The sequence below is a fragment of the Leucoraja erinacea genome, chromosome 24, assembly GCF_028641065.1.
Source record: "Leucoraja erinacea ecotype New England chromosome 24, Leri_hhj_1, whole genome shotgun sequence".
Taxonomy (NCBI): domain Eukaryota; kingdom Metazoa; phylum Chordata; class Chondrichthyes; order Rajiformes; family Rajidae; genus Leucoraja; species Leucoraja erinaceus.
This window is the reverse complement of record NC_073400.1, coordinates 9,563,086-9,584,349: the sequence shown is the minus strand read 5'-3', so window position 1 is coordinate 9,584,349 and position 21,264 is coordinate 9,563,086. Positions and strand designations below refer to the sequence as shown.

General features: G+C 45.3%; 1 protein-coding gene across 1 annotated transcript in view; it reads right to left on the bottom strand.

Moving 5' to 3' along the window:
- The window catches only part of LOC129708528 (tetraspanin-18-like), a 126,399-nt gene that overhangs the window by 3,555 nt on the left and 101,580 nt on the right, over positions 1-21,264 (bottom strand). The window contains exons 7-10 of the mRNA XM_055654331.1: positions 20,613-20,687; positions 20,420-20,518; positions 19,516-19,695; positions 15,894-15,977 (exon numbers count right to left, since the gene is read on the bottom strand). Coding sequence (XP_055510306.1) covers positions 15,894-15,977; positions 19,516-19,695; positions 20,420-20,518; positions 20,613-20,687 — 438 coding nt within the window. The remainder of the gene's footprint in view (positions 1-15,893; positions 15,978-19,515; positions 19,696-20,419; positions 20,519-20,612; positions 20,688-21,264) is intronic.

Genomic DNA, 21,264 nt, shown 5'->3' with positions numbered 1-21,264 from the left:
ACCAACGCGGGAGGAGCAGCAGGGATGGTGGGAGAGAGAGGGGGGATTCATTGCCAATTCTCCTCCCAAAGCAGAATGTTTTGCTGAGTGAAAAAGATAATAAGTCACGTGGAAACTGTAGCAATCGTGAGAATTAATTGTTCAGGATACAAGTATGTTAGGGATCAGCAATCCAAATGGCCGTATTGAACCTAATGCAAAGGTCAGTAACAATTGAAATGTCCCGGCCCAAAACTTCACCCATCCATGTTCTGCAGAGATGCTGCCTGACCCATTGAGTTACTTTGTGTCTTTCTGCAAAAACCATCGTCTGCAGTTCATTGTTTCTGCTCAGCAACAATTGTGATGAGTTTATGTATGTTATTCACTGCTTTTATCGCTGCACTTAGGTGTTAGTGCAATGTTCATTGAAGTGAAATAATGGAAGTAAGAAGTTTATAGTCTTGAGTTATGGAACACAACTCTGCACCATGTTTAAGACAGGAATACCAACACCTAATTTTCCACAACCTTTTCATGTTTTCTGGAGATAACCATGAGTATGTAACCGTTTGTACTCACAAATCAAAACGTCAGGTACATCTGTCAATGTGATGACTGAACAAACCTCCAGCAACCTTCACTGCTGCCAACATTTATACAACAAGGAAGTGTCACCTACAGTCACATTACATCTTTGCCAGTTCTGGGAGCATTTTAATCTCACGTAATCTTCAAATCCAAATGTTTGCACAATGTTGTATGTAATCTCAGGTGAGGGTAATACTCTTCGCAAGTTTTGATTAGCTCTTCATCTTGTAGAGATCACATATGCAGTGCCTAAAGCAACGACACTAAATGCATGTGAAATTACATCAAAGCAAGTTGATGGTCTATCCGCGGGTTTAATAGCAATTGCCACTTAAATGAAAACAGCTCATAAAAGATGCAGCCTCCAGCAATGTTCAATCTACATTGCAAGTTTTGCATAATGTTTGCGGTGAATATAGGATTGCACCAACTTCAGATCTTATATTAAAAGCTAATCACATTGTCATCCCGCTGTCTCTAATGGGACATATTTTGGACATTGCTGGTGATGGCCATCCAAGGAATTATTAAAGCAAAACAGTTGTGAAGGGAAAAAGAACGGATTGTTTGATTGGCCACAAAATCAATGAATATCTGGAGTGTCCAGCATGTCAAACCTCTATAAACCAATACAAAGTTATCCAAGGGGCCATGGTTAACATTAGTGCTGATTTTGAAGATCTTTATTCTGGTGATGATTTTTGTGTGTAGCGGATTCCCCTTTGTAGAAATGGTCAGTTTTACCACCATTGCAAAGTTTGATTCAATCTTTGTGCCGTTTGCTTTAGTGAGCACAGGCAATGGTGGTACATCATTCAACAATGATGACTTCATGACCTTTTGTGTTCAAGCAAATGGTTAGCAACCCGTTTACGTTGCACACAAGATAACACCTCACTGTCCTTGAGACCAACGTTGTGGTAAAGAGACCTTTGTGAATGCTGAAGAAAAATGTGTACTGCTCATGCTGAAGTGAAAGCATGAAAGCAAGAACGTTGTAGTCTTTTGGTGTAGAATACAGAGCAACTCCTCATTTTGTGTCATAGTCATAGAATTATACAATGTGCAAACAGGCCCTTCCGCCCAACTTGCCCACATCGACCAACATGCCGCATCTACACTAGTCCCACCTGCCTGCCTTTGACCCAAAATCCCAAACCTATCCCATCCATGTACCTGTCTAAATGTTTCTTAATCATTGCGATAACACCAGCCTCAACTACATCCTTCAGCAGCTTGTTCCATACACCCACCACACTTTGTGTAAATGTGTTACCCCTTGGGATCCCATCAAATCTTCCCCCCCCTCATCTTAAATTTATGTCCTTTCGTTCTGATTCCCCTATTCTGGGCAAAAGACATTGCATTTACCTGATGCATTTCTCTTGTGATTTTGTGCACCTCTATAAGATCAACTGTCAGCCTCCTGCGCTCCAAGGAATAAAGTCCTAGCCTACTCGAGTCTCTCCCTATAGCTCAGTCCCTCATGTCCTGGCAACATCGTCGTAAATCTTCTCTGAACCCTTTCCAGCTTGACAATATCTTTCCTATAACATCACTGAAGCATCACTGTGGTTCTCAACTCATCATGCAAACTACACCATTCTTCAAAGCAGTGAAAATATCATCCACTTTCGATTATACTGGAATGGATAATGTTAAGGTTAAATATAGAAGTAAGCAAGAGGAGACGTGAAACTGTGGAGCCTGGAATCTAGAGTAAAATAAAACAAACTGTTGGAAGAACTCAGGGGGTCAGGCAGCACCCGTGGTGGAAAAGGGATGATTGATGTTTCAGGTCAAGGTCTGCATCAGGAAGCAACCTTCCTTTTATGCAACTTAATTCTTAATTCAAGAAATTACAGGGATTAGCCACCATAAAGTAGTAACCATTGAGAGTCTGTGTGAGGGGGGATTAGAATCATTTGTACAGCTAAAATGGGCAGCGACAAGGTGTTATTTGTTGCTATGTAAGCAACATACAACACAGGCAGGTTAGGAATCCCTTGTTAGGAATGGCAGAGCAACCTGAGATGCCAAGTGGCTAAATCCTGCTATTATCATGATTGCTGTTATGACTGTGTGGTTGGGAGCATGTCTGGTATCTTGAGGTGGTAATAAAGAAAGCAGGCATTTATTCTACCTAGTGATATAACATATGTCTAATTACTCATTCATATTAAGGAGATACAAGGAACAGCAGATGCTGGTGCACAACAAAAGATACAAAGTGCCAGAGTAATTAAACGGGTCAGGCAGTCTCTCTGGAGAACATGCATCTGCAATGTTTTGGGTTAAGATCCTTCTTCACACTGATTGTGGTGTGTGGTGTGGGGTGGGGGTGTGGGGTGGGGTGTGGGGTGGTGGGGGTGGGGGGTGTGGGGTGGGGGGTGGGGTGTGGGGTGTGTGTGTGTGTGGGGTGTGGGGTGTGGGGTGTGGGGTGGGGTGTGGGGTGGTGTGTGGGTGTGGGGTGTGGGGTGGTGTGTGTGTGGGGTGTGGGGTGTGGGGGTGTGGGTGTGGGGTGTGTGGGTGTGTGGGTGTGTGGGGTGTGGGGTGTGTGGGGTGTGGGGTGTGGGGTGTGTGGGGGTGTGGGGTGTGGGGTGTGGGGTGTGTGGGGTGTGCGGTGTGGGGTGTGGGGTGTGGGGTGTGTGGGGTGTGCGGTGTGGGGTGTGGGGTGTGGGGTGTGGGGGTGTGTGGGTGTTTGTGGGGGGGGTGTGTGTGTGTGGGTGTGTGGGTGTGGGGGTGTGGGGGGGGGGGGAGGGGTGTGGGGTGTGTGGGGTGTGTGGGGTGTGTGGGGGTGTGGGGGGTGTGGGGTGGGGTGTGGGGGTGTGTGGGGTGTGGTGTGGGGGGTGTGGGGTGTGGGGTGGGGGGGGTGTGGGGGGTGTGGGTGTGGGTGGGGTGAGGGGGTGTGGGGTGTGTGGGGTGTGGGGGTGTGTGGGGTGTGGGGTGTGGGGTGTGTGGGGTGTGGGGTGTGGGGGGTGGGGGTGTGGGGTGTGTCGGGGTGTGGGGTGTGGGGTGGGGGTGGGGTGGGGGTGAGGGGTGTGGGGTGTGTGGGGTGTGTGTGGGGGTGTGGGGTGTGTCGGGTGTGGGGTGTGGGGTGTGTCGGGTGTGGGGTGTGGGGTGTGTCAGGTGTGGGGTGTGGGGTGTGGGGTGGTGGGTGTGGGTGGGGGTGAGGGGGTGTGGTGTGTGGGGGGTGTGTGGGGTGTGGGGTGTGTCGGGTGTGGGGTGTGTGGGGTGTGGGGTGTGTCGGGTGGGGGGGTGTGGGGGGTGGGGTGTGGGGTGTGGGGTGTGGGGTGGGGTGTGTGTGGTGTGGGGTGTGTGGGGTGTGGGGGGTGTGTGGGGTGTGTGGGGTGGGGGTGGGGGTGTGGGGTGTGGGGTGTGTGGGGTGTGTGTGGTGTGTGTGGTGTGTGTGGTGTGTGTGGCGTGTGTGTGGGGTGTGGGGTGTGTGTGTGTGTGGGTGTGTGGGTGTTTGTGGTTTGGTGTGTGTGGGCGTGTGTGTGGGTGTGCGGGTGTGTGGGGTGGGGGTGTGTGGGGGTGTGGGGTGGGTGGGGGTGTGTGGTGTGTGGGGTGTTGGGGGGGTGTGGGGGTGTGGGGTGTGGGGTGTGTGGGTGTGTGGGGTGTGGGGTGTGTGGGGTGTGGGGGGTGTGTGGTGTGGGGGGTGGGGGTGGGGGGTGTGGGGGTGGGGTGGGGGGTGTGGGGGGTGTGGGGGTGTGTGTGTGTGGGGTGTGGGGTGTGTGGTGTGTGGGGTGTGGGGGGTGTGGTGTGTGGGGTGTGGGGTGTGGGGTGTGGGGTGGGTGTGGGGGGTGGGGGGTGGGGTGTGGGGTGGGGGGTGTGGGGTGTGTGGGGTGTGGGGGTGTGGGGGTGGGGGGTGTGGGGGGTGTGGGGTGTGGGGGTGTGGGGTGTGTGGGTGTGGGTGGGGGTGTGGGGTGTGGGGGGTGTGGGGTGGGGGTTGGGGTGTGGTGGGTGTGGGGGGTGTGTGGTGTGTGGGTGTGTGGGGTGTGTGTGTGTGGGGTGTGTGGGGTGTGTGTGTGGGGTGTGTGGGGTGTGTGGGTGTGGGTGTGGGGGGTGTGTGGGGTGTGTGTGGGGTGTGTGGGGGGTGTGGGGTGTGGGGTGTGGGGGGTGTGGGGGTGTGGGGTGTGGGGGTGTGTGGGGTGTGGGGTGTGTGGGGTGTGGGGGGTGTGGGGGGTGGGCGGGGTGTGTGTAGGTGGTGTGTGGGTGTGCGTGGGGTGTGTGGGGTGTGGGGGGTGTGTGGGGGTGTGGGTGTGTGTGGGGGGTGTGGTGTGGGGTGTGGGTGTGGGTGTGGGGTGTGGGGTGTGTGGGGTGTGGGGTGTGTGGGGTGGGGTGTGGGGTGTGGTGTGGGGGTGGGTGGGGGGGGGTGTGGGGGGGGGTGGTGAGGGGTGTGGGTGTGGGTGTGGGGTGTCGGGTGTTGGGTGTGGGGTGTGTGTGGTGTGGGGGGGGGGGGGGGGCTGGAAGAGAGAGAACTTGGACAGCCTAAAGGTCTGAACATTGAATTCTCCAATTTTAGGTAACTGACGCACAAATAGCCTATATTCACCATCACCTTGCCCTCACATTTCCCAGTGCCCCACCTGGACTTGCACCCATTTCTCCCCTTACCCCTCCCTCTCCACCTATATTCATTCCTCTGGCTTCACAATCCACAAATCTCACTTCACACCTCTTCTATCCTTATCTCACACCTTTTATCTTTTCATCTCTGGCCTTCGTCCAACAATCTGCCGATCGCTGCCTCCCTCCCCCTTCACATCTATCCACCTATCACTTGCCAGACTTTGTGTCCTATTCCTCCTCGCTTCCTGCTTTCTCCCCCCTCCCCCCCTCCCCCACAATCAGTCTGAGGAAGGGTCCCGGCATGAACGACAACTATCCACGTTCTCCAGAAATGCTGCCTGACCCGTTGGGTTACTCCGGCACTCTGTGTCTTTACTCATCAGGGATTTCTGTGCCACAGCTTGAAGAGGAAAAGAACAAACATGTTTTAGTCCATTGAAGTGTGTTATGAATTTCTTTAATGTTCCATTTCATTTGGTTTTGTTGCAAGAAATGAAAATTGCAAAGTTTATATGTTGTACACGAACACTCCAATTTATGCAAAAAGAGAGCAAATAGGCGATCACAGACTATCAATGTGTTTAAATCTGAATCTGATGTTGGAGAAACATTTGGTTTGCAAATCTAAATTACACACAGAATTGTTCTGGGCCATTTCCCTCTGGATGTATTCTCATCCTAAAAAATGTTTGTGTTGGACATTGGATCTGATTACTAGTATCAAAAGTTTATTGCAGTAAGGAATGCTTTATACAGTATATACATTTTATTTTCTTGGATCATTACTTGGTGACTTTTGTTGCATTTGTTTTCTTTCTTCTAGCATTTTGTGGCAAATTATCTGGGAGCTTTCTCCGCTGGGAACTTGTGTGATTGTTTAAATGCTCCGCAACACTGCTTGTTTAGCCATTTCTCACCATTAAGTTCAAACGCAGAGAGAAGGTCTGTCAGACTAGATTCCATTTGAACAATTTATAGAGTATTTCTTCTTGTGCATTTAGATGGCATTCTTTGAGTAATTACATGGCCCAGCAAGACATTTTTAGATGTGATAAGGACAGTTCTTCCATTGCTTTCTTCCATGTTGTCCATTGCTATTAGTGTCCAAGCACACAATGTGCTGCACTCTGTTTATTTTCTAGTTTGCACTCACTGTTGTTCTCATGTATTACATAATCTGCCTGGATAGTTTGCAAAACAATGTTTTTCACTGTACAGTGAATCCTTGTTATAACTGACCATAGTGTGGGGGAGGGGGGGTGCTAAATTTCCACTATTGTCGATTATCTGCTATAACTGAGTAAGGATTATTTCATTTCCCTAGTCTACATTTTCCTTGATTTCCATTCCCTTTATCCTGTTTTCACACCTTCACACTTCCTTGTCCAGATATCTCCATCCCCCCCCCCCCCCCCCCGATATATCTGAAGAAGGGTCTTGACTCGAAACGTTACCCATTCCTTCTCCCCAGAGATGCTGCCTATCTTGCTGAGTTACTCCATCATGTTGTGTGTATCTAAGGATATCCCCCCCCCCCATTGACCTCAGTGCACGGATCAGTGGGATCTTCCTCACCACATGGAGCGCTGTGGCACAAGATGACCGCCCAGCACCACCTTGCCCAGCGCAGCTGGGGGACAGCAATTACCTCGGCCCCTACAGCTGATTCCCCCATTCAGAGATTGAGAACAAAATGGGAGGCAGGGGGGTTTTCGGGCAGTGGGGCGAAGAAACCCTGTCCCTCTTTAAGTGAGATTCCCACAGCCAACTGCCTGCCTGTAGTTCAGGGTGAGAGGACATCGACCTTAAACCTTATCTATGTTTCTCCTTCCAAAGACGTTAACCGGATGAGTGTACAAAGTTCTTTTCAACAACTAAAAATGTATTTTTGTTATTGCAGGCTAAAAATACTAAGGCTGTTTGTTACGTTGCGTAATAGAGTTAAGTGTCAATTGAAGCAATTGCTTGTCAATGTTAATGCCACGTTGTGGCGGTTCCTGGGGAGTAGGCCACTCCCTTGGTCTCTCGCAATTTCTCACTCCCAACTCTGACCCAATGTTGGCAGCCCTGCTATTGTTCCAGTACTAAACCTGCTAGATTACTTCGGAACAAGCCAAGGCAATTTTACTGTCAGCATTTCCTCAAGTGGGCAAACAAAAGATCCCTCAGAGCTTCAGAAGGATGCGTAAGGCTTCCCTCAACACCCACAAACCTTTCCTTCTCCCCTCTACACATTAACTGTTCACCAACATGATTTCTGTTTCTAAGATCAACATGTTTACCTCACAGCCACCATCACTGATGCCATCACTGACACCAGGACCATTGGCTTCAGGCTATCTTAGGTACAAGGCCCAATAAACAATGCAGATTGCAGCAGGTTTGTAGCTTGCATAGATACTCACAATAGACACACTGGTTCACACAAACTGTTAAAATTATCCTTCACTCTGATTTCAACTGGTATCCTTCCAATATAAACTATGCAGGAGGAATAATGCTCCGTTGTTCAATAATTAGTTAAAGATAAGTCGTATGACAATTTTGATCTGACTGATGGCATGAATAGAAATAAATAATTTAACTTACAGGAGGAATTCAGTGTCTCATCACCAAAGATCATAGAGTGGAGCAAGATAGTCCACTCGTCGAAAAAGCTGTAGTAGGTCATGGGTAATCCTCAGCGCCATTTCTGTAACCGGCTTCCGTCTCTGCTACAATCTATGACCTTTGGTCTTGGCGTCTCTTCTGGACCCTTTTCACCAGGTGTAAGATAAAGTTAATCATTTTTCTTTTGATTACCTATAATTGTGCCGTGCTCTAAAACTGCTGAGGCTAGCTTCAGCTCCTAGCTCAATATGTATGAAAATGTTGCAATGCAGAACACAGTTCTGAATCGCTAAAGACCGATGCATTTCATTTGCCCAAGTGCGTGCCGCACACAGAACTGTCGTGGTTCATAATGGATCCTATTGGGAGTCTAAACTCAAATTATAATCCGATGTTTCTTGATGCAGTTTCTTGATTGTGAATTAGGATTTTTTTTTTTTTTTTTTTCATTTTAAATAAATCAACACAAAAAAGAAAAAGGACATGTTAATAAGAAACACTCAAATCATCCACAAACCAAAAATACAAAAATATACAGAAACATATTAAAAATATATTTTTTAAAAAATTAAAAAAATTATATATATAATGCAACCGTACCATCAGTCACACACCCCACCCACCCCACCCGACTAATTGAAAGTGAAGAGTTCACCTACACATAACAACATTTAACAAACCAACCCTTAGTCTGGCAGAACATGCAAGTCTGTAAATTATGATAAAAACGGTTGCCATTTGTGAAAACATTTATCAGTACATCCCTTTAATGTGTATTTAATTTTCTCAAGTTTAAGAAAAATCACTACATCTTTGAGCCACTGTGACACAGAGAGTGGGTTAGGAGATTTCCACTGTAGGAGTAGGCGACGTCTGGCTATTAAAGATGTAAAATTAACAATTAGGAATTTATGCACTCAGGACATTTTTCCTCGATTTTTGTTTTGGGAAAGTATAATTGGTTTCTATTTCAAATGTTTTACACCGTTAACTAATCAACTGAAGTAAACTCTTTTAAAAAACACGCTGTTCCTGCAATTTATCATTTACGCGGTTTTTAAACAATATATATGAAAACCATTAGCAGAATATAGGGTAACCAGCTATGTAACTATTTATTTTACAGCAAATAAATATTTAGATTTTAAAACGCGGGCATTTTAAGGGTCGGATTACAGTAACGGTGCCTCAACATTAAGTGTCCTGCCTCTAGCGTGTCCAAACCCTTAACAATCTTATAAGATCCCTCTCATCCTTCTAAACTCCAGTGTCTACAAGCCCAGCTGCTCCATTCTCTCTGCATATGACAGTCCCACCATCCCGGGAATTAACCCTGTAAACCTTGTGTTGCGGTGATCAAGCTCCCGCATCGGAGGGATCTCAGCTCCCTGCGCCGGGCGATCGGACCCCGTGTCGGGACTGATTGAAGCTTGGAGCTTCCCAACATCGGCCTCTACCCAAGACTGCAAGCTGCTTGGTTGAAATCCGCGGGCCGCAGTTGGAGCATCGATCCCAGGAATCTCCGATGGTATGTCCATGGCCCTGCAGTGGGGTTCAAAGTCAATCTCGCGCAAGGCCGCCAGGTCCATGATGTTAGGCCGCAGAGTAACCGGAGATATGATCCGGAAAACAATTGCATCTCCGGCAAGGTAAGAGATTGCGAAAAAAAGTTTCCCCCGACCCCCACCCCCACCCCCACATAAAACAAACCAGAGAACATCATTAACACATTTTTTAAAACACACTAAAAATAACAAAAAAGACAAAAAGACAGCTGATGGCACCACAGAGTGAGTAACGGAGATAGAGTTCGTGGATAGGGTCAGTGTACCCTAGAACAGGGAATGTTCAACTTACCCAACAAGGAGGCAGGCAGAGCTGGCAGAAGGGCCCATGCGGTTGCCCATAGCTACACCTTGGACGGAGGAAGTGGGAGGAGTTGTTGAGGGTGAGGGCCAGCTCCACTAGGCGGAGTAGAGTATTAGTGGAGGGAAATTGGATGGTTCTGCGGTCAAAAAAGAAACTGAGGTAGTTAAGGCCTTCCTGGTGGGGGATGGAGGTGTAGAGTAACTGAAGGTCCATGGTAAAGATGAGAGAGGCGGGGTGCGGATAGCGGAAGTCATTGGAAGTCAAGTGGAAACAAATAGGTTAAGTAAAAATGTTGTTGTTCCATTTCGCTACATTAGGTTGAGTAGGCTGGGTCTCTATTCCATGGAGCGCAGATGAGTGGTGATCTTATAGAAAAGGATAAAATCATGAGAGGAATAAATTGGGTAGATGCACAGAATCTCTTGCCCTGAGTAGGGTAATTGAGGACAGGAGGACATAGGTTCAAGGTGAAGGGGGGAAAAACCGTAATAGGAATCTGAGGGGTAACTTTTTTTACACAAAGGATGGCCTGTGTATGGAACAAGCTGTCAGAGGAAGTAGCTGAAGATGGGACTATCCCAACGTTTAAGAACCAGTTAGACAGCTACATGGATAGGACAGGTTTGGAGGGATATGGACCAAGCGTAGGCAGGTGGGCCTGGTGTAGCTGGGACATGTTGGTCGGTGTGGGCAAGTTGGGCCGATGGCCTGTTTCCACAATGTATCATTCTACAACTCTATGACATATCACGATTAAACACTCTTGACTCAAGACTCCCGGAAGAAGGATCTCAACCCGAAATGTCACCCATTCATTCTCTCCAGAGATTATGCCTGTCCCGCTGAATTACTCCAGCTTTTTGTGTCTATCTTTGGTTTGAACCAGCATCTGCAGTTCCTACCTACACACTCCCTTGATAACAAATGGGTTAAACCATTGATGGGAGTCCAGATTTACATTGCTGGCTGGTTGCAGCCTGCCCTCTGCTGGACTCCTGCAGCATAAACTCTGCAGGAGAAATCTTGTTGACATCTGACATTTTTGGTTTAAAGCCCTGTCCCACTGTACGAGTTCATTCAAGAGCTCTCCCGAGTTTAAAAAATAAAATCAAACTTGTAGTAAGCACGTAGAATGAACGTAGCGGGTACGTCGGAGCTCGGGGACATCTCTTAGCGGCTCGTAACACTAACGGCAGGTACTCGGGAAACGCGGTAAGCTCGGGAAGACTCGTGAAGATTTTTCAACATGTTGAAAAATGTCCACGAGGCCCCGAGTACTTACGAGCGGCCATTACCTTAAATCTCCGAGTTCGAATCAGGGCAAAACTCGGGAGAACTCTTGAATGAACTCGTACAGTGGGACAGGGCTATTACTTTACTTGCATTAGACATAGTTCGCAGTAGGTTAACTAGGTCTCTAATGAGGAATGATTGAGTAGGTCGGGCCTATATTCATTGGGATGAATGAGAAATAATCTTATCAACACATACGGATTCTCCATATCTTATGTTGGATTACAACTCCTAATTTGTCCAATGCTTGCAACACTTGCTTGAAAGATTCTAGAATAATACACCATACATTGATTTATTGTCTTATTAATGGATTTATTGAACAATAATATAACAAGTACATTTGTACCAGTGATATAATATATATAAATATATATTTTTACAACTGTCAAACATACTTAGCACCTGGTGGTAAATTAAAATCATTTATAATTATTGTATGAAACTATGATGAGTAATTTACTTACAAAGTAGTTCCTTCATCTTCTTACCATCTATAGCAACTGCCTGGCCTAATAAACTTTCTTTGAAAGTTCCAGACAAAAATACTGATTGAGAAAGACTGGTAGACATCTGCAAATTGTAATAGTGAATTAAATTTCAAAGGAACATTAAAAAAAAACTATTAATTGGAAATGTATTTAAACAAATTATTTAAAAAATATATATTTGAATTGAATAGCTTGGCTTCTGCCTGAACCAAATGCTAGATAATATAAGTTTTGTAAGTATTATGTAAACTTTAATTGATACCCCACAAAGAAACCACATGAAGTGCTAAACGTTGACAGTCGTGGAGACGTAGGCTCAGAAGAAGATATTGATGTTGGTTGAGGGTGGCACAGTGATAGATTTAACCATATAACAATTACAGCACGGAAACAGGCCATCTCGGCCCTACAAGTCCGTGCCGAACAACTTTTTTTCCCCTTAGTCCCACCTGCCTGCACTCATACCATAACCCTCCATTCCCTTCTCATCCATATGCCTATCCAATTTATTTTTAAATTATACCAATGAGCCTGCCTCCACCACTTCCACTGGAAGCTCATTCCACACCGCTACCACTCTCTGAGTAAAGAAGTTCCCCCTCATATTCCCCCTAAACTTCCCCCTAGATTTGCTGCCTCACAGCGCCAGGGACCCGGGTTCGATCCTGCCTACAGGTGCTGTCTGTACAGAGTTTGTACATTCTCCCTGTGACCGCGTGGGTTTTCTCTGGGTGCTCCGGTTTCCTCCCACACTCCAAAGACATTGCCTTCGGTATTAAATTGTAAAAATTGTGCAGTGTGTAGGATGGTGCTAGTGCACGGGTGGTCGCTGTTCGGCACAGACCCGGTGGGCCGAAGGACCTGTTTCTGCACTGTACCTCTAAAGTCTAAAGCTCACATCCTTCCAACAAATTTGGAGGATTTCATACATACAATGTTGGTAGTACGTCTCCAGTTCTTAAGATGCCTCCTGAACTTAGACCAGATCTCAGAAGCAAACAGGAGGGAAGGAAGGGATCAATGCTGCCCAGCAAACTATGTTTTGTGCCTGCTCTGAGCTCTGATCTTCAAACACTGCGTCGGTGCATTGAAGGTGATTGTGAATTTCACTGATGATGTCTATCTTTCCAGTAAGGTGGCTTCCTTGAGATGGAAAGCACCCCACAATTTCCAGGAACTCATTAGGAAATATCAAGGAGATGTGTTGTGGAGCAGGGATGGAGTGCTAGAAGATCTTTTCTTTGTAGGAGTTACATTAAGGTGTTAATTAGCAGTAGGCGTCATTCTGCAGGCAACAGCACTCACATGCTCATGCTATGTTATTCTGTGCATCAGGAATTCATAGTCGCTCTGCATTAATGGCTGAAGTAGCACACTTCCACATTACCTACTGCCCACTCATCCCATCCGGCACATCCTACCCCATCTGTGAACGAGCCAATGGTTCCTATCTTGGCCTCATCAGGCTCCTCAGACCTCCCCAAAAAAACAACGCAAAACATCCTCGATCCTGAGACTGCCTCAGATGGAAGAAATATCAGCTAGAAATTGTTAATTTGTATTGCTCTCCACTCCATAGAAATTACTTACACTTCATACAAAATACACTCATTAGTTCCAACTTATATCTTCATTACCTATTGCCACAATTTTGTTAGAAGTAATATTTTAATGTTGATCTTTAGTAACATTGAATAGAGAACTCTGTATAAGTGGTTATTGTGCAGATCAAATATAAAGGAAAGGGAAAACGGTTAAATGTTGATTTCCAAAACTAAATAATATTTTATGATGCAAGAAAAACAACTTTCAAATAAACTAGTGTGGAGTCATAATTCAGTTAAATCCAAATAAAACTCTGCTTTCCTCAGTTAAAACATCAAAGAGAATGGATTGCAGATAAGTTTGGTGTTGATTGCAAAGCTCTGTTTATTTAAGTTCGGGAGGGTACAAATTCATCTTTCGTCTCTGAAACTGCACTCACTTGGTGTACTCAAGGCCTCTGCCCTAAAGTGAATGGGACCAATTTCCAGGAGGGAGGTATGCTTTGGCTGAATGCTTATTACATTATACCAAAGAAGGGTGAGATTTTGTGTTCAAATAACTTTCTTGAACTGGGCAGGGCAACTTAAACCTGAGTACATCACTAAGATATGAACAGTGCTGGAGGAACTCAGTGGGTCCTGACCACATCTGTGGAGGAACTGGATAGGCGACGTTTCAGGTCCCGACCCTTTTTCAGACCTTTCTCCAGTCTAAAGAAAGGTCCCAACACGAAACGCCATCTTGTCCATGTCCTGCCTCTCTGAGATGCCTGACTGTCTGAGTTCCTCCAGCACCTTTTGTATTTGCTCAAGATTCAACACGGCAGTTCCTTGTGGCTCCATCAAGATATGGCAGTGTTCCTCTCTTTAGGTCTCATAAGTGAAAGGAATGCTAAGTCAAAGCTGATACACCTCTAATGGATGTTGAGATCAGAATTAAGATTCATGAAGCAAACCAAGCTATTGGTGTCAAAATACCCCACATACCCGTTAATAAGGGGAGTTTATTCTACATCATTGGCTCATACGTTTAACAACTTAATGAAGCCTAGAATAGTTCCACAGAACTAGAGACAGACTTTTTGTGATATCTTTCATGAGTAATAAGCCAGATCTGGGCCTTGTAGTTTAGCCTCAGTCTAAGGCAATGTACCATGAGAAGCAGCACAGTGTAATCATCCGGTCTATTCTGAGAGTTTATAACAAGTTCAGTTTATGGTTCTGGTATCAGATACCAGCCCGTATCATACATCATAAGGAACTATCAATGTGGGAATTTAAAAGTAAATTTATGTTTGCATTAGAAATAATAATTTTAAGGGAGCTGATGCAGACTCATTTCTGAAGGCATTGCCCAGTGGAATGAATGCTTCGTTAAGTCTCGATCTGAATCATTTTAAAGGTTTTCAATACACAGAGGACTGACAAGCATTGTGAACAAAGATCTAATGGCATAGCATAATAAATAAATGTTAGCGTGAAAAACATGTGATGTCTTCTGTTGCTGTTTTTCCATACTCTGCATTGAAGTGAATTTCTGTGTGTGTGTGCATGTGTGTACCACCAGAACAAGGTGATAAAACCAGTGCATGACTACAAAAAAGACACCTCTCTCCTTTCATTCTCAGAGAAAAACCCATTGGAAAACACTGTGTTCCTACAGTGGCAGCTCGAAACATAAACGAACTTGTTTCTGACATGTTAATGCACTGTCCAGCAGAATGACAGAGAGCACGTTGTTTGATGGGATTTTGGGACGGGTAGATTTCCATTCTCTGCAGGCTAGCTTGCTTGGCGATGCGACCAAGTTGAATTTCCAACTGGATGCGGAGAAGGGATTGTAGTGTGGGACAGAAGGTTTTAATTGAGAAGGGGGCCACGTATTACTCTAGTCTTCCCACAAATGACCTCAAAAACACTGCTATTTGTTGGGGGATTGAAAGAGCGGTGAGGTGTAAACTACAAAGTGCAATGGGGATAATAAATTAAAAGGGTCATTTACATTGCATGCATTCAGATTTAGACTCAAAAGCGCAATCACTATTGCCAATATTTTTACAGAAAAAAAATGAGAATTAAGTTTACAATATTATCTATTACATTGTAAAATAATTAATTTCACTTTACTTTGACACCTTGACCATAAACCCATTGAATAAAGGGCAGTCATTCTGAATGTTACGTTACGTAGAGTATTGTCAAAAGAAGTAACAAAATTATATAGACTTGGACAAAAGTATTAAGATGGTTGTCTTTTATCTTTCTGGTGGTTCTTTGTTGCTCCTCAAAGCCAATTTCAGCCATGTTTTGATTGTAGCTTTAGTAGATCATTGCCAGCTATGCTCATCCATTCAGTTGTTGATCAGATAGTGTAGGATTTCTCATGCTGCCTGTATTCTGTTTAAAGTGACTGGAACTATAGCTTCATTCCTTTCATTCCTTATGGCCTGATGATGCAAAACCTAGCTAGATTAGATTTTATAGGTCCGGTATAATGAAGATTGCAAACTCCGACCTAAATTGCACTTAAAAGCTCGCAAATGCAGCGGTGCCGTAAGATTGGATTTCAGTTCATGACCGGATAGAGCTACACGAATCAGATTTGAAAAATTCTCGGTGACACAAAGTTTGCTCTTCCTTTTTTTATTTTTTAGACTTCATACTCTCTACCATATTTTTTCCAATTGCTTTTTTTTCTTGTTCTGCTTACTTATAACATAAAACTAGAGGTTGTACATAGAATGGATTACGGTATTACATAGTTGGCACCTAAAATTAGGGGCCACTGTACTGTTTTGTGCTGTATTAACTTCTAATAAAATAAACAAAAACAAAAAAACAAAAAAAAACAAAAAAAGATGATAAATAAAATGAATTTGGCCACGAAGGGAGATCATTTGACCCATTGTAACAGTGCATGGTCTTTAAGAGTCCACCTGCTTACCTCAATTAAGAGTACTATTATACTGAAGGCACCAATTAAATGAACGTAGCTCCGAAAATTCTCTGCAATCATTGAGAAACATCCCTGAAAAAAGTAAAGATAAATGTAGGTTTCACATAGTGTACAGGGATTCAACCCCGTGCAATAAATCATGAACATCTTGAGTGCTGTCAATGATGACCCAGCTCTGCTGGTCATTCCCTCTGTGGCAGCTGAGACAATGGCATGATGGCCACGGCCACAAGACAACTGGAGACCATTGGAGATGAAAGTACACTCGTGACTGATCATTCTTCTCACACCCCACTTCTCCCTTATTTAACATTCACTTCTATACTGACAAGATTCAGAGGTAGTCTGAAGAAGGGTCTCGACACAGCACCTATTCCTTTTCTCCAGAGATGCTGTCTGACACGTTGAGTTACTCCAGCATTTTGTGTCTATCTTCAGTTTAAACCAGCATCTACAGCTTCTTCCTACACAAGGTTCAGATGGCGTCCACTTGCTCCATTTGACTGGTTTCTCTCCTCAGCCTCGCCATAACTTGCTTGGCTTTTCATTTCAGATAGCCAGGAAGTACTAACACTACCTGGCCTGGGTTACCAGAAAAGAAGAGAAGGACTTTGACACACAGATCCAACAGCTCAGACCCTCGCACCTCAAATGTTCAACAGTTCATACGTTCATAGGTTATAGGGGAAGAATTAGGCCATTCGGCCCATCAATTCCACTCTGACATTCAATCATGGCAGATCTATCTCTCCCGCCCAACCCCATTCCCCCTACCACCTCCCCATAACCATTGACACATGTACTAATCAAGAATCGTGTAGAGTTATGACAGGTTACAGGGGTGAGATCTACATGTGGTTAATCATCTGGTTATTATTGGGTTCAGGAAGATGGAGCAAGATCAGCCCTTATTATTAATTTTTATTGGGTTCAGGAAGATGGAGCAGGTAACAGGTTGGGGGGGGGCGGGGCAGAGGGGGCAGAACACTTCTGTTCTGGGGACTAAAATATTTCTGAGGGGAGCTTTTTTTAAATCTCAGGGAAGGGGTATATGGGGGGGGGGGGGTTGAGGGGATAAAACAATTTAAGGTGAAGGTACATGGGGAATGATTTACTCTCGTCAGCAGCGGCCTCTGAGCCCGGGGAAGCTATTTTTTTATGTACATAGGGAGGCGGGGTATATGGAACGAACCTATCAGAGGATGTAGTTGAGGCAGATATTATTATTACGTTTAAGAGACATTTGGACAGGTACATGGATATGATAGGTTTAGAGGGTACAGTCCGTGTCAAGCATGGGCATGTGTGACTAGTGTAGTTGGGGCATGTTGGCCGGCATGGGCTAGAAGGGCCTGTGTCCATGCTGTTTGACTCTATGCCTCTCTAACCTCTCAACAAAGACTGTTCGAGGTGCACTTTGTCTGCTCCGCTTATAACCGTGACTGTGTAGGATTGTGGTCCTGACATCCAGGGGCCGCCATCCAGTGCCACAATGTTTTAGCCTGTGTCAGAGTGTCATGCTTGTCTTCCCATTGCAGATCAAGTACTGACCCTGTTCAATCAGAATGGGGCTTGGATCTTAAACAAAATCCCTGGAGGACATTGGCAGAGAAAAGGGGACACAGATAAGTAAAGGCGCGATGGATACAGCAAGAAGTGAGGTAGCTCCATGGTACGAGAAGAAACTGTGGGGGCGAGGGAACAGCAAAGTCATTAAAGGAGCACTGAAGGGATAGCAGAGACCATGAGAAGCAAGGTAACTTGGTTTGATCCTGACTTCAGATGCTGTTTGTGTTGAGTTTGCACATTCTCCCTGTGACCCCGTGTCTTTCCTCCGGGTGCTCTGGATTCCCCCCACGTCCCAAAATCGTGCTGGATTGTAGGTTCAATAGCCTTTGCAAATTGCCCTTAACGTGTAGGAAGTGGATAAAAAAGCAGGACAACATAGAACTAGTATGAACGGGTGATCAATGGTCGGTGTGGCCATGGGATACTGCTGTATGTTTACAACAAAAAACTACATATCACAGATTAGATACATTGCCTGCCTGCCAACAGATGCTATCTGACATGCTGAGCTTCTCCAGTGATTCCTCTATTTTTGTTGCATGTTTCAGAGAAAAGATTTCTATCATTAAATGGGGAAAGAATCAGAAACCATCAAATGGGGAAACTAGGAAGTAGCTTAATTAAAATCCAAGACTTGTCAGATATACACAGATGGAGATTTTGTGAAAGACTGCTTGTTATTAGCATGTGGGATGGTGTTGTTGCATCCCAAAGTTTCAGACTTTTAAAGAAAAAACAATTTGAACCACATGACTGATCAATGCTAGGTTTAGGTGGTGGCATTTGTAACGGCACAGTGGAACAGCAGTGGAGTTCAGCCTTACGGCGCCAGAGACCTGGGTTTGAACGTGACCAGGGGTGCTGTCTGTGTGGAGTTTGTACATTCTTCCTTGACCGTGTGGGATTTCTCCATGTGCTCCGGTTTTCTCCCACACTCCAAAGACGAGCAGGTTTGTAGGTTAATTGGCTTCTGTAAATTGTCCCTGATGTGTAGGATAGAACTAGTGACTGGGTGATCATTAAACGGTGCAGACTCAATGGGCCAAAGGGCCTGCTTCCGCGTTGTATCTCTAGACCAAATTAACTTTTCTCTATGGTGGAAGCATGTGGCAGCAAACTTTATGTCCTTCTCCTTGGCATCAGATGCAACTACTCGTGGTCATGTGGAGGTGAGTAGTGATGAGAATGCAAAAAGGGTTTAAGCTGATGTCGATAAGCTGAGTAACTGGGTGCTAACTTAACAAATGAAGCAACATGTCCAAAAATGTCAGGTTAACCTAACTGGTAGAAACAAAGCAGAAACACTCTGTAGTTGTAAAATGGTGAGAGATTGGAGTTATTAATTTTCAAAGGGACCTGAGAGTCTTTGTGCACAATTCACTGGGTGGCACAGTGGCACAGCTGGTAGTGCTGCTAAATGACAAACGCCAGAAATCCAGGTTCGATCCTGACCCCGGGTGCGGTCTGTGCGGAGTTTGCACCTTCTCCCTGTGGCAGCATGTGCTTCCTCTGGGTGCTCCGGTTTCCTCCCACATCCCAAAGACATGCGGACTGTAAATTCCCCCTAGTGCGTAGGTAGTGGGAGCGATAGTGGAATAACATAGAACTGGTGTGAATGGATGATCAATGGTCAGCTTGGACTTGGTACGCTGAAGCATGTTTCCATGCTGTATCTCTAAACTAAACCAAATTAATATGCAAGAATAGAAGGCAAATAGAAAAGTAAATTATTTTCATTGTAAAATGGTTTGAGTAGAAAAATGAAGATGTCTTATTACATTTATAAAAGTTCTTGGTGAGACTGCAGAAGATAGACATAAAGTGCTGGAATAACTCAGCGGGCCGGGCAGCATATCTGGAGAGAAGAGATGAGGAGTAGGTGATGTTTTGGGCAAGACCCTTCACTCAGAGTGTTGTGTACAATCTTGATGTTGTTTCCTGAGGAAGCATAGACTTGTTATAGAAGGAGTGCAGCCAGACCGGTTCCAGGGATGACAGATCTGGTACATGAGGAGCTAGTGAATACCATAGTCTCATTTACCTTGTTATTTATGTAGCCAGCGTCTCCTTGCACACATTTGCTCTTATCCAGGACGTGCTCCAGTGGAGATGCCCTATTCCTCTTGCAGCACGATTCGGGGAGCAGTCTGTTTGGGAAAAGCCAGTGGAAAGTGGAATTCTGTCCAAAGTCTCGAGGGCCATTTACACCACAACAGGAGAACTGCAATGACAAGTCATAACGGCTATACCTTTGATACAAATTCACCTTAGCAAAGAAAAATATTAAAGGGTATGAGGGCCAGAGAAGCAAGTGGGATTAGACCAATAGTGGCATGACCACATTCAATGGGCAGAATAGCCTGTTTCTCTCAGTAAGGTCAGGCAGTGCAACACAGCGGAGCTCTTAAACATCCTGTCACACAGCATTTACAAATGTGTACTTCAGCAGGATGGGGTGGGGGGGGGGGATGGGGGGGGGGGGGGGGGGGGGGGGGGGGGGGGGGGGGGGGGGGGGGGGGGGGGGGGGGGGGGGAATGTGGTTCCACAAACCCAGTGGAACAGGTTTTAAAGCATAAAAAACATTAAAAACTAATCTAACTTCAGCCTTGGCTGTGACCTGATGGCTAACAGCTTTAGTGAGCCCATAGGTCAAGACTGAGTAAGGCGGTCTTGCCTAAGAATGTTGTCCATGAATCACAACCAACACCATTGCTCCCAGGCTAGGGCAGAAAAAATGTCCTTTGGTCAGGAGAACTGGCCTTTGAACCTTCACCCAATAGATGGAACGTTGCCAGTTGAAATGCATTACAAGGCCAAGCTGGCTGTTGAGACACACATGGTTGAGGCACAAGTTGGCAGCTGATACCTATTGTACATCTATTGAGCATTGAACTTTGTCTTTGGGGGACGGGAAGCAGGGATTTCCTTCATTAAAATAAACTTACATCCATCATAATTACGTTCCAGGTCTTCGAAAAAGCATCGGTAGAATTGTCACCTTTATATTTCATCTGCAATTCTTTTAAAAAGTAATCCTTTTGTATCTAAATATAAATGAGAGTGTTGGTATTTGGTACTCCACAACCTTGAGTAAATGGCAGAAAAGTAAGCATTTTTGTTTCTGGTGATTGCACCTACCTGCTTTCTGAAGACTAATGCAAGGACGGCAGCGACCAATTCCAGGATGAAAATGATCAAAATAAGCAGCAAAAACTGCAAATGACAGGAGACAGTGAATTAATTTTTTAATTACCATTAGAGTCATGGTGTGAGGAAGAGCAAAGTCACAACAGTCCACATGAAAGTGCAATTCCCATTTAAGAAATGTAACATCAAGCATTTCAAACCAGAGATATTGATCTGGTGAACAGCATCCTATTTCAGGGTGTTCTTTTTCCTGCCTTCCTGGGGCTTTCAATGCTTTCAGCCACTGCAGTTGGACTTTAAGCTTTACAGATACAGTAGGGAAACAGGCCCATCAGCCCACTGAGTCCACGCCGACCAGCGATCCCCGCACACTAACACTATCCTACACACACTCGGGACAATTTTTAGAATGTTACCCAAGCGAATTAATCTCCAAACCTGTATGTCTTTGGAGTGTGTGAGGAAACCGGAGCACCCGGAGAAAACCCATGCGGTCACAGGGAGAACATGCAAACTCCGTACAGACAGCAGACAGTCAGCACCCATAGTCAGGATCAAAGCCGGTCTCTGGGCCCTGTAAGTCAGCAACTCTACTGCTGAGCAATTGTGATTTCAGAAGCCAGTCACCTTGTCTCGTATACAA